General features: G+C 37.3%; 9 protein-coding genes across 9 annotated transcripts; 4 read left to right on the forward strand and 5 right to left on the reverse strand.

Annotated features, from left to right (window-relative positions):
* Window positions 1–403: 403 nt before the first annotated feature.
* Window positions 404–961, reverse strand: AC631_04044 (uncharacterized protein; the record flags this gene model as incomplete). The annotated part of the gene is made up of 1 exon (XM_015612873.1): window positions 404–961. The coding sequence occupies one exon, from the start codon at window positions 959–961 to the stop codon at window positions 404–406; it is 558 nt and encodes a 185-aa protein (XP_015466306.1).
* Window positions 962–1,258: 297 nt separating this feature from the next.
* PMI1 (mannose-6-phosphate isomerase) lies at window positions 1,259–2,584 on the reverse strand (the record flags this gene model as incomplete). The annotated part of the gene is made up of 1 exon (XM_015612874.1): window positions 1,259–2,584. One exon carries the CDS (start codon window positions 2,582–2,584, stop codon window positions 1,259–1,261), a length of 1,326 nt encoding a protein of 441 aa, XP_015466307.1.
* Window positions 2,585–2,769: 185 nt separating this feature from the next.
* Window positions 2,770–3,300, forward strand: AC631_04046 (uncharacterized protein; the record flags this gene model as incomplete). The annotated part of the gene is made up of 1 exon (XM_015612875.1): window positions 2,770–3,300. The coding sequence occupies one exon, from the start codon at window positions 2,770–2,772 to the stop codon at window positions 3,298–3,300; it is 531 nt and encodes a 176-aa protein (XP_015466308.1).
* A 28-nt stretch (window positions 3,301–3,328) lies between these two features.
* Window positions 3,329–5,689, reverse strand: AC631_04047 (protein disulfide isomerase; the record flags this gene model as incomplete). Its single annotated transcript, XM_015612876.1, has 1 exon — window positions 3,329–5,689. The coding sequence occupies one exon, from the start codon at window positions 5,687–5,689 to the stop codon at window positions 3,329–3,331; it is 2,361 nt and encodes a 786-aa protein (XP_015466309.1).
* Window positions 5,690–5,892: 203 nt separating this feature from the next.
* AC631_04048 (NAD+ transporter) lies at window positions 5,893–7,065 on the reverse strand (the record flags this gene model as incomplete). Its single annotated transcript, XM_015612877.1, has 1 exon — window positions 5,893–7,065. The coding sequence occupies one exon, from the start codon at window positions 7,063–7,065 to the stop codon at window positions 5,893–5,895; it is 1,173 nt and encodes a 390-aa protein (XP_015466310.1).
* Window positions 7,066–7,750: 685 nt separating this feature from the next.
* On the forward strand, window positions 7,751–8,239 carry AC631_04049 (uncharacterized protein; the record flags this gene model as incomplete). The annotated part of the gene is made up of 1 exon (XM_015612878.1): window positions 7,751–8,239. The coding sequence occupies one exon, from the start codon at window positions 7,751–7,753 to the stop codon at window positions 8,237–8,239; it is 489 nt and encodes a 162-aa protein (XP_015466311.1).
* Window positions 8,240–9,061: 822 nt separating this feature from the next.
* On the forward strand, window positions 9,062–10,072 carry AC631_04050 (Cu/Pi carrier; the record flags this gene model as incomplete). Its single annotated transcript, XM_015612879.1, has 1 exon — window positions 9,062–10,072. The coding sequence occupies one exon, from the start codon at window positions 9,062–9,064 to the stop codon at window positions 10,070–10,072; it is 1,011 nt and encodes a 336-aa protein (XP_015466312.1).
* An 83-nt stretch (window positions 10,073–10,155) lies between these two features.
* Window positions 10,156–11,361, reverse strand: AGE2 (Age2p; the record flags this gene model as incomplete). The annotated part of the gene is made up of 1 exon (XM_015612880.1): window positions 10,156–11,361. The coding sequence occupies one exon, from the start codon at window positions 11,359–11,361 to the stop codon at window positions 10,156–10,158; it is 1,206 nt and encodes a 401-aa protein (XP_015466313.1).
* A 296-nt stretch (window positions 11,362–11,657) lies between these two features.
* AC631_04052 (uncharacterized protein) lies at window positions 11,658–12,131 on the forward strand (the record flags this gene model as incomplete). The annotated part of the gene is made up of 1 exon (XM_015612881.1): window positions 11,658–12,131. One exon carries the CDS (start codon window positions 11,658–11,660, stop codon window positions 12,129–12,131), a length of 474 nt encoding a protein of 157 aa, XP_015466314.1.
* Window positions 12,132–12,469: the final 338 nt, after the last annotated feature.

Raw genomic sequence — 12,469 nt, forward strand, 5'->3', positions numbered from 1 at the left:
CTTTCTTACAGACGTCATTCCGGCCTATCTTATATACTATTTCTTGCAAATGATAAGGAATATACTTTTAAATGCTTGAGATGAGTGGAATATAATTTTTTTAGTACTGAAAAAAAAAAAATTTGGTGATTTTTTATATGCAGACCGGAGTTTAATATACTAACTACTTATCCTAAGACGGACATCATAACATGCAATAATATGTAATTAAGACTAGCATACACACATGGTTATCAGGTGTATCATTGGGAGATTATTAAAAAGAAAGGAAAAGTGAAAGCATCAAAGAAATAAAAATAAAGCAATAATATTAATCGGTCCTATCAACTCAGTATAAGACTCGACTCCCATAAATACCCAAAACTGATAGAATTGGTACGTTTAATTCATTCGTAAGGACATCTTACTCTTCTTTGGTAGCAGATTCTGTGTTTTCGTTAGCACTTTTTCTCTCACTCTCATCTCCAGAATCACCACGACCCTTACCACGGAATCCACCGCGTCCTCTACCTCTGAAGCCTCCGCGTCCTCTACCACGTCCCCTTCCTCTAAATCCACCCCTCTTTTTAAATCCAGGTAAATTAGTTCTCTTTGGAGTAACTCTCAAATCTCTACCTCTGAACTCCTTACCGTGCAATTCCTCAATTGCCCTGTCCACGCTTTCTGGGGTTTCAAACTCCACGTAGGCATATCCCTTGGGTAATCCCGAATATTTATCAAACAAGATGGTAATCCTTTCAATCACCCCGACAACTTTAAAAAATGACTCCAATTGCTCAGGAGTCGATTGATAATCCACATTTCCCACGTACACCGAGCGACTATCGACTTCTTCTTGTTTAGCCAACCTCTCGGCACGTTCTTCCTCTGTCTCCTGTGGTTTCCTTGTTTGTTCCTGTTCCGGTTGTTCTTCAGGAATTGTTATATCTACTTGTGGTTGTGGTTCGGCTATTTCACTCATATTGGTTTGTCGTATTCAATTCTCTCTTAAAGTCTATTCTTCGACTATTATTCAATTGATCTGCGTGTATCTCTTCGTTATAAGCTATTTATACTTTGAGAGTATTATCAGTATAGATACAATTCAAGAATCCTTTTCTTGGAAATTAGGGTCTTGCATCAGGATGTATCCGAAGGCTTTCGCTTAGAATAAAATTGACACGCGAAAAACTGGCAGATATCTAGATTTACTATTAACACAGTATATTACGCTTCTATTTTACCTACATATGTAGTATTAATATTATTATCAGAGAACTTATTGTGCTTCCACGAAGGCTCTGTATGTAGTGAACTGTTCGTTTTGGGAAGAAGAAACCAAGTCGATTTCGACACCTGGGGCAACAAAGTAGACATTACCAGTATCAACTTGCTTGGCATCAGAATCGCCCTTAATCTTTACAGATCCACTACCATTGGTACAGATGAAAATAGATGGACCATCGAAACCATCAAAATGTTGGGTTGCGCCGGCCTTCTTGTCGAAAATGGTTTGTAAAACAGCAAATTCAGCAATAGGAGGATCATATAAGACAGACTTGTCAGCAGCACCTCTGGACTTGTTAAATGGAAGTAAAGGCATCTTTTGCTTTTCGACTGAGTCGTATGAATAAGTCAACATTTCAACTAAGTTCTTGACATCCTTGAATTTAGGTGTAAAACCAGCTCTGACAACGTTATCAGAGGCAGCCATACATTCAATGATATCCCCACTGATGTACGCGTGAGGATCTTTGGCTTGTAAAAACATAGCTTCACCAGCAACCAAGCAAACATGGTTCAATAACAAACATCCACAGAACAAACCGATGTCATTAGGGAATTGCTTGTTCAAACGTTGTATTAATTCTGCCAATTTAGGTGAGATGACACCAAACAATTCTGGCTGGGATTTGGTTCTTTCAACCAACGATTCAGCTTTCTTGGCAACGAAAGTTTCATCGGTGTTCATTAATTTACCAAATACCTTTTGTAACAACTTTCTGTTAGCCGAGTCTTCTTGTGAGCCCAACTCAGCTTCTGGCTTGATTCCTCCTACGAATTCTGCGACTATTTCATCTCCAATCACTTCCTTAAGTTCTGGAATAGTTTGCAATGTCTTGGCCAACTCTGCTAAAGGCTTGAATCCACAGAATCCCTCGAAATCAGTGACAGCAATAGCCATTTCCGGTTTGTGGTTGTCATCTGGGTAGTTCTTAGGATCAGCAGCATGTAACTGTGCTCCCAACTTCTTGTCTGGGTGAGCTTGAATAGACAAAACCTTCTCGATGGATAATACCTTGAATAAGAATGGTAATTCCTTAGAAGATCCAAACTTGTCTATAATGGATTTATGCAAGTACTTTTCTGGCTCTTCTCCAACCAAATCTCTTAAAGTCTTACCGGAGTATTTACCAGCATCAACAGCAACTGATGGAACAGAAGGATGGGTTCCCATCCATAATTCAGCGTATGGTTTTGATTCATCGATCTTAATGTCACGATTAGAATTGGATGCAAATTGTGCAACAGCTGAGCTGGATCCAAGCTTACCCCAGTCGTAATTTTGGTAACCACAATCGATTTTGAACAACTTATCTGACATTATAACTATTATCACTAATGAATACCAAGTTAAAGAATAATATATATGGAAACGTTGTCTATTTAAGTACGAAAAGAACACGCGTTGAACATTTCGGACTTTTTTTATGATTACGTAACTGTTATTGTACGTTCTGTTATTCATTAGATAGGTGATATAGCTAAACATATAAGTAATAGAAACTCATGGATTGGATAGAAACTACAAGTGGGAATAGGATTTCAAAGAAGTCGAAAATATTCGGATCAAATAGTATTTTAATCAACGGTAATTGTACAATCAATGATGAGGTCTTATTACAAGGAGATGTGAAGATAGCTGGAAAACAACAATCTACGATCCAGATTGGAAAATGCTGCTATTTGGGTACTGGTGCCAAGATCTCACCGCCTGTGTTAAAATATGAGGATGAAAAATCCATACATGGACCGTTACTGATCGGAGGGTATACCATAATCGGTAAGAATTCGGTAGTGAGGCTGGCTAATATAGGAAGTAGGGTATTGGTGGAACCGGAGTGCACCTTGGGAAACTTATCGATAGTTTATGACTGTTGTTTGATACGAAGAGGTACTAAAATCCCACCGAAAATGGTTATACCGCCTTTTAGTGAAGTGAGTGGGGTTCCTGGCATTGACTTTAGTATTAAAGAACTAAGTAATAGCTATAAAAAATTGATTGAAACAGAAGCGAGAGAGTTGCAGGTTCTAGGATAGCATTATATGTACATGACATGTGTATATCTTAGTCTTTTTTATCAAGGTTCCCTAATATTCCCAACCCGTTTGATGTCCTCGAGGCAGATTTTCTTCTCATGCTAAGGTATTTTCTGACACCGGCAACTAGGGTGTATGCAGCAATAAGGAAGAAAATATACCCAAAGAATCCATGTTGGTGAACGGTATCCATAAATCTAAAACTATCACCATATGGACTGCCGACTAATTTGGACTTCAATCTGACATCTCTTTCATGCACCTTTCCAAATAATAATTCTGGGTCTAATAAATACTGCAAGACTGGTTTCAATTCATATGGGTCATTGGTCAACTTTTTACCAAAAATATTGGTGTCCCAATACTTTCTATCATCTTTGGTAACGATAATTGCATCACCAGGTTTATAATTGGCCTTACTAATATCCCATCCTTGTGCTTGAGCTAAGTTAGGGTGGTTACAAACATCAATAAATGTAAACAAAACTTCGTGAGAGTCGAAGAAATGAGGAACTTTTTTTCTCATTTCCTTAATAACCTTAACACTGTCTGCATTTTTTTGTTGCAAACGAGCGGCATTCTGGGCTTTCTCTTCTCTACGCTTTGTCATATCATTGAAATAATATTCTTGCTTCAAAGAATAATAATCATGAGCAATTAATGACATATTATAGAGTGCTTCGTTAGTAGTTCTAGCATCCTCTGAATTAATAAACGTAACTACCACTTTATCAGCTCCCGCCTCTTCTTTATTAGGATTAAAATAATGCTTTATTAATTCGGGTGTTAATTCCTGATACAATGGAAATTGGTTCTTCTTTATGAATTCTTCAATCTTGTTATGATTTCTCATATCTTCAGGAGCAAAGTTTTGATATATACTTGTGAATAATGTATTATCTCTGTAAACCAATATAGTAGGTTTAGCTGTCAATGTTGTAGCTAAATGCATAGCCTTGTTAAATTTCTTTGGTGGTGCATCTTCATCATAGTTTATAAATTGTACCAAATTTTCAGCTTGGGTCACAACATTCCTTTCAAACTTTTTGTTTTTCGCTGTGTATAAGTAGACATTGAATGGTGACTTCATTACATACTCTAATAAGTATGGTAAAATAGCTCTATCTTCTTCGGTAACTGTCTCTTCGTCATAATAAAATACAACGGACACTTTATTGTTTAAAGGATAATAAGACTTCAATGGTTCAAACGGCAAGTTATTTTTATACTCCATAATTTCCGATAATGTAGTAGCAGATATTTTTTCATATTGAGAGCTCTCATACAATCTACTTGCAAAAGCTTTCAAATCAGATAATGTGTAAGCTCCTTTGTAATCAAATCTTACTATTCCTGTCTTTTCAGGCAAAAACATTGCAAATTTAGGAAGTGTTGGTCTCCCAGACCCAGTTGTCAAATCCTTGAAACCTAACTTTTCACAAATATTTGGGTTAGAGCGACAATTAACGTGGGCTGACTTAACTGTACTTAATATTTGATTCGATAATCTACCCCAAATTTGTTTGTATTCGTAACAATCGACACAAGTTGAAGGAAATAAGTTTTTGCTTTGAGAATCACTCTCTTTCCATTGTTTATCGTATGATGGGAAGAACGCTACGAAATGTGCTTGTTCAATATCACCAGCAACAACCTTTAACAATTCATCTACGGTTAATAACTGCGATGAACTAGGCAAGTTTATGGCTCCCGAGTCATATTCAGCCACGGCATTCTTCATATATTTCTTAAAATTGTCGGATGTCCTCATTAGCGATCTTGGAAATGAACCAACAAATCTCAGTTTGCCTGGAATAAGATCTCCTGTAACTTTATCTGTGTCTGGAACGTATAATCTTAAACTTGGAAAAGAATCTACGCTTTCCTTATCACACAAATCACCACTCTCAATACAATTAACTTGCCTCATTTGAATATTCAATTCTTTCATCTCAGGATAAAACTCTTTATATGTAGCTTCCCATGTTGGCGCTAATTGCTTACAATGAGAACAATAAGGTGAATAAAATTCAACAAACGAAAGTTGACTACTAGTAGATTGTGCAAAATCAGCTAATGTTAATTCCTCTGGCAATTGAACATCTGAATTTTCTACCTTTGGTTTAACATCCACTTCTCCCTCCTCTTCCAAAGTGGCACCCTCTTTTATACTTTTACTCTCTAAACCTTGGCTGGTTTCCTGACCTATCTTCTTACTTGGCTTTTCATTTTCCACGTTAGCATCAACATCTGGTACCACATCTTTCTCTATTTCTAATCTATCAGCTACCAGCTCAAGCGATCCACCTTTCCCTATGGCAGCTGGTTTTCCTAAAGCTGACAGCAATAAGGTGAAACAGATGGCAGCTCTAACAAAGGATAACTTCATAGCTAGGCGGTAATCTAAAGGAATTATTGTTGTTTATGATCCAAGAATTTTCATGTTCATGGCTGTGATCGCGCACTTATATAATTTGGGGGGTTGATAAAGCGAGTACATAATTATCAGATAATATACAATTTATAATAGATAAAAACTTCTAAATAGATAACGTGTTGGTAAAAATGCTAATTGAATAAAATGCTATATGTCTATTGTTTCCCACTAACCTCTAATAAATAAGTTTTAAAGTATTCGAAACTAACCAATGTGACTGCACTTGCTGGTACAGTTCTAACTAAATTTATACCATATCCCGCATAAAAGCCTTTGAAACCCTCTTTCTGGTATATTTTCACGATTGAACTAATTAATTTTCCCTTATGTTTATCTGATTTCTTGCCATTAGAAGACTGTATCTGCATTCTTGTTCTGAGGATTTCATGAGGATAGGTGATCGTGCTTGCTATCATTTTAGACACTGAAGATGCTATTATTAACCTCCCTAAGGTGCTCTGTTGTTGGTCAGATGTAGTGGAATTCAAATCACACTCGAGCCACAACTTCAATTTCTCATACACTGGAAAATGGATACCAACATGCAACAAACCAAATAAAGAAGGAATGAGCCCACTATAAAAAACTCTAATTCCTTCTTCTTTGTACATTGTTCTAATTGCATCCAATGTACCTTTATAGTATGTTCTTTCGATTTTTGGTTTTGAAGCGGATTTATCCTTAGCGATGCTTTTATCAATTGTAGTCCCCGAACCTGTCTGGATCATCAATCTAGTTTTAACAACCCAAATTGGATTTACCGCTATAGAAGATGTCATTCCCGCTGTCAATGCTGAACAGAAATGGTTTAATGCATGAATTTCTAAGTTAAAATGAGACTTCAAAAAGTCTGGATAGAACAACTTGGCCCGTTCATAGATAGTGAAGTATATAGTCCAAGTAGGCAAATATCCAATTGTTATAGGAACCAACCCTCTATATAATCCTCTAATACCTTCTTCTCGTAATATTGTTTTGAAGGCACCTAGAAAACCTCTATATTCTTTGTTCACCAAACTACCCGTGCTTTGTGCCATCGCCCCCTGGGCTTGAAACCGGGTTTTAACAACATCTAATGGACATACCACCACCCCCGCTAGAAATCCCGATGCAGCCCCTGATATTGTCACCAACTGGGTGGCCGTGAATTTAGATAATAGCTTGGATGGCTCGAATGCATATAGCTGACTTTTCTTATGTATTATGCGATATATGCCGTCATCTGATGCCCGAAACTCCAAGTCTTCGCCCTGAACTCTATCTGAGAAGTCTCTCTCTAATGGAGAGAGCGGCGATTCCAGTGGATCTCGAGGATTCTTGTTAACCATGAGTATTAATAATTTGTATACAGCTCCCTCTAAAAAGGGTTCAACGTGTGTTTTATTGCTAACTAATCCAACAGATCTTTCAAACCGCTAGAAATGATTGTAAGGAGTACGTGATCCTGTGTGTTTATAACTCAATAGCTAAGTTTGGAATAACTAATTGTTGATCAGAAACATTAGATTTCACTGAATAAAACCTTCCTCGCAATTTTGTAGTATAGATAAGTCGTGCGTGTTGCAAGTTGCAATAACGGCACCGAAGTACTACATTAACAAAGAATTGGACTCTACCAGGACTGACTAGGACCAGTCCAATTAGATCAAGTTATTAGAAGTGTTGTGATTGAATACTGGTCTTAAAAGTGCTCTAAAATTTGCATTTGCTTGCAATATGATTCAAGATTTTAGCTAGAATAAGCAAATTGAGAGATCCTAAAATAGGGGGTACAATGAATAGAGAAACTAGTATAAAAAGAAGAATAGTATACTGAAGAGGATTATATCTGTCAGATGGCATATCAGGAGTACTTCATATCTATAAGCATAAACATCGATCTTGTATGTGATGACTTGAGCAATGATGATCGATGAAATTTCGACCGTCGCACAAATAAATTTCCATACACCAGTACTAAATAAAAGTCTATGATAACGACAATTGATTACGAATTATTTACGAATATACATCATGGTCAAGTATTTTTTGAAGGCGTCAGCAGAATTGGATAATGTCACCGACTTACAACCAGTAGACACAACTGAAAATCCATTTGAATACACATTTAACATACAATGCACTTCGTGTAGACAGGTGCACGGAAAACCAGTGACGATCAATAGATTTGAAAAACATGAAATGGGTGGATCCAGAGGAGAAGCTAGTTTCGTTTTCAGATGCCGTGAATGTAAAGGCGAACATTCTGCTTCGATTACCAGAACCAAGGAGACGGTGACCATAGAGAAAAACGGAAAGTTCGTGTCAATATTGGAAATCGATGCCAGGGGTGTCGAATTTGTCGATTTTATTCCTGATGGCCAGTTCGAATGTCGTGGTGCTGAGACTACTTCACGTTTCGATGATGTTGACTTGAGTGATGGTGAATGGTACGACTACGACGACAAGGCCAATGCCGAAGTCAGCATCACCGAAGTCAAGTGGGCAGTAGAACGCTCTTGAGTCAATTTACATCCTACGTCATTGTCGCTTGTATAGCTTTGCAATATATATTAATTGGAGCGATCTGCTGTGTAGATTGCAAACTCTAGGTGAAATAGTATATGGCTCGTTCGGCCTATTCATATCGGTATCGGAAGAATTGATCGGCACGCGAGCGGATTTTATCTAAGATATGCTCCCGTGCATAAGTTCGTTCCGCCAACTTCCATACGATAAACCCCCTATTTGTACTTTTAAATGCCTCTATTATGACAAGGACCTTTACGTGTTTCTCAATTCTGTAGTCTGTGGTGCATTTTCAAATAGTTTGGCTCCCTGACAGTGCTACGGCTCGAAAAATGCAAAAACGTATCTACATTTAACTAAAACCATCGGTAGAATTATATGCTCTAGAATACAAATAATGATTGACTAGCATATAAATCTACACAACTATTCTAACAGGTACAAAATAAGAATTTCATAAATATGTCAAATTACAATTACCCAAGGATGTTGCAGCAAATGCCGGACGACCAAACTCAAATGTATTCAAAAAGTTGAAATCAAGAACTGCAATTGAAGAATATATAGAATATATAGCATATATAGAACATATAGTCGTGTTGGATGTAAGAGAAGTATTGGTAAATTCCGATTACCCAAAGGCTATAAATTCATGCCATGTAGGATACTTATAGCACTTATTTTGCTAAGCGACAGATCCGCACTGGTAGCAACTTTATCAGTGCCGATGAAATATAAAACCCCAAGGAATCTACATTTTTAACTAGAATTAATACCTTAAGTGATTAATTCAATTATAATACGGATATTTATAAAATGGGTAGTGATAGTTTAGCTGAAGCAATTGTCCAACCGGCAACTGATAAACTCAAGAAACTTTCTCATAAAGTAGGAGGTTCCGGCAGTGGAGCAGCTTCAGGTAAGAAAGGAGGTATCGAATTATTTTCCAAAGAATATTATGCTGCTTGTACACTTGGTGGTATTATTGCATGTGGACCAACACATTCGTCTGTTACACCATTAGATTTGGTGAAATGTCGTCGTCAAGTTGATTCTTCATTATATAAGTCAAATATGCAAGGGTGGAAAACGATTTTGAAAACTAAGGGGGATTCTGTATTCACAGGTATCGGTGCAACATTCATTGGTTATTCATTCCAAGGTGCTGGTAAGTACGGATTTTATGAATATTTCAAGAAAACCTATTCTGATGTTGTAGGACCAGATTTTTACAGCAAGTACAAGACGGGAGTATTTTTAGCAGCTTCATTCTCTGCTGAATTTTTAGCTGATATAGCATTGTGTCCATGGGAAACAATTAAGGTTAAGACACAAACCACTATTCCACCATATGCTTCATCTTTGTGGGATGGATGGTCCAAAATCACTGCTACAGAGGGTATTGCGGGTTTGTACAAGGGGTTAATTCCTTTATGGTTTAGACAAATTCCTTACACCATGGTTAAGTTTGCAAGTTTTGAAAAGACTGTTGAACAGATTTACAAGTATTTGGGCAAAAAGCCTGCGGATTATACTCCAGTACAACAGACAGGGGTCTCATTCTTAGGGGGTTATATCGCTGGTATTTTCTGTGCTGTTGTATCTCACCCAGCTGATGTTATGGTTTCTAAGATTAATTCTGAAAAGAAACCAACTGAAAGTATCGGACAAGCCTTAGGTAGAATTTATAACAAGATTGGGTTTGCTGGTGTCTGGAATGGCTTGCCTGTCAGAATTGTGATGATTGGTACATTGACTGGTTTCCAATGGCTTATTTACGATTCTTTCAAGGTTTATGTTGGTTTGCCTACTACTGGTGGACATTAATATTGCTAGCCTTATCTATGTAGAAGTAGTATATATACGTTTATATAACATATTCATTACAATCGACTTTTTGTAAAACCATGTCAATTCCAAACGTTCTTGAACAAATCATCATCTAGGCTAGTGCTATTTAACGAAGTAGCCTTAGCTGGACCTCCATAATTACTAGACGAACCGCTGTTTGGCCACTGATTGTTCAAGCTAGCTGTAGAGCCATTAGAATCTGCCCATTCATTATTCCAGTTAGAAGTTTGTGGTTGAGATTGTTGAGAAGTCGATTGAGAAGCCAGTGAGTTTCTCGATGGAATTGAAGAAACTGTATTGAAATTTGTGGATGTATTTGAATTATTAAAATCAAGCCCGCTTAATGAATTAGATAATGAGTTTACAGATGCTTGCATATTAGGCTGAGCTTGTGAAGTATGCTGTGGCTGAATGAAACTCGAACTAGATGATTTTGGAGACGAATATAATGATAAAATAGACTTTTTCAAATCCGGCCTAGTATTTGAAAAGGATCCGCCAGTAGACTGTGCCGATTGGATGCTTGGGCCTTCGTTCGTATTCTGAGCGGGTATTTTCTGTTGTGTGACCGAGTTACTCCTTTGCTGACTTGATTTCAAAGAATTTGTGTTTCTTGAAGTTGTGACCGGGGTACTTGCTTTAGGTGAAGGGGAGGAAGTGAAAGAGCCAAAATCATCTTCTAATAATGATCCCAGAGGCTGAATTTTGGAACTATGACCCGATAAGAGATCAGCAGAGCCTGCATCACTGTTTCTAGGCTTGTGAGATTCACTGGTGTGTTGCGAAGCTGTTAAACCCGCGTTCAGACCTCCAGAAGCCTTAATTGATAATGGATTGGGGATTGTGGACGAAGAAGTCCATTTCTTCATATCATATTTGGTACGAATAAAATTATCGATTTTCAGTTGATCTGGGACATATCCATCCGGCAATTTCGATTCCCAGTATATGTTACACCTTTCATTTCCCCATTTGACCATCAGCTCGACCTGCTCGTCAGTCCACGCATCTAAATCAACAGATTTCACTTTGGAAATATGTGTACCCATGCTTCTATGAATACCTGAACATCTTATACACATAAAGCATCCGAGATTCCACGACGCCCATCTAGGATGTGCAGCCGTCTTACAATCGACACATGTCTTATTTGCATGCTCTTTCAATAATTGCTTCAAAATTTGTTTGTGCTTCTCTGAATGTGTCTTCTTTGAAGATGGCAAAACCGAAGACGATGACGATGAGTTCCTATTATAATAACTCATTCTCTTTTGCCTCTTAAGATCTAGTATGCGTTGTAACTACTATTGTACACCTTAGAATACCTGTTGTTGATCCTGTTCAGAATCCTGTTGGTGAAAAGTTATCAGTAATACACGTGATGTATTTATTTTTCAGTCATAAAGCATTTCTTCTGTAAATTAGATATAGATTGGTTAAGTATTCTTAAGTTATTACGACTTATAGGGAAGTTTTTGACAAATTTATTCATTAAAATTGATGAAAAGGGAAGGCAGATGATATGGTAGGTCGAAGGTATCAGGAAAATGGCCAGGAAACGATGAAATCTCTGCAAGTATTTACATTAGAGCAAATCAAATGTCACGATAATTCCAATGACTTATGGATGGTAATATACAATAAGGTATACGATGTGACAAGCTTCATACCCAGTCATCCCGGTAGTGCTGAAGTTCTTCTTGATTGCGGTGGAGTGGATGCTACTGAGGCGTTTGAAGATGTTGCACATTCGGATGATGCATTTCAAATGCTAGAGCCTTATTTTATCGGCAATCTAGAATCTGCAGATTGCAAGAAATATAACACTTCGAGAAACCCATCATCCAACATAGATTTTGCTAAGAAAAATCAGAAGAAAGACGATAGTCCTAGGCAACAAGAGTACAAACTTAAGCTCCCAGACAACTTTCTAGAAAAGCTATGGATTGTATTATTAATCATCATAGCATTGTTTTCCATCATGTTGTATTTGAGTCTTCAGAAGGTGAAATGGAATTACACGGGACAATTGTAATATGCTTTGTTGTCGATTTAAAATGTTATAGCTGGCTATATATTTCATAAAGCAAATGGTACCATAGATGAATACTCTTTCATCAAAACATGGTTATATTTATATGGTAATTAATAGAGACTGGAATATTTATTCGTTACTGAGGCGTGATCATTATCAGATCATTGTCGATTACTCTGTAAAGCTATCTATATAGATCTGTCTTAGTGGTGAATAGAAAAAAAAAATATTTGTAAGTAGCCCGACGCGGGGGTCGAACCCGCAACCTTTTGATCGCTTCTCTTAAATAAGAGTCAAACGCTCTACCGATTGAGCTAGCCAGGCTGCTCATCTGTTTT

Source organism: Debaryomyces fabryi, assembly GCF_001447935.2.
Source record: "Debaryomyces fabryi strain CBS 789 chromosome Unknown contig00098, whole genome shotgun sequence".
Taxonomy (NCBI): Eukaryota; Fungi; Ascomycota; class Pichiomycetes; order Serinales; family Debaryomycetaceae; genus Debaryomyces; species Debaryomyces fabryi.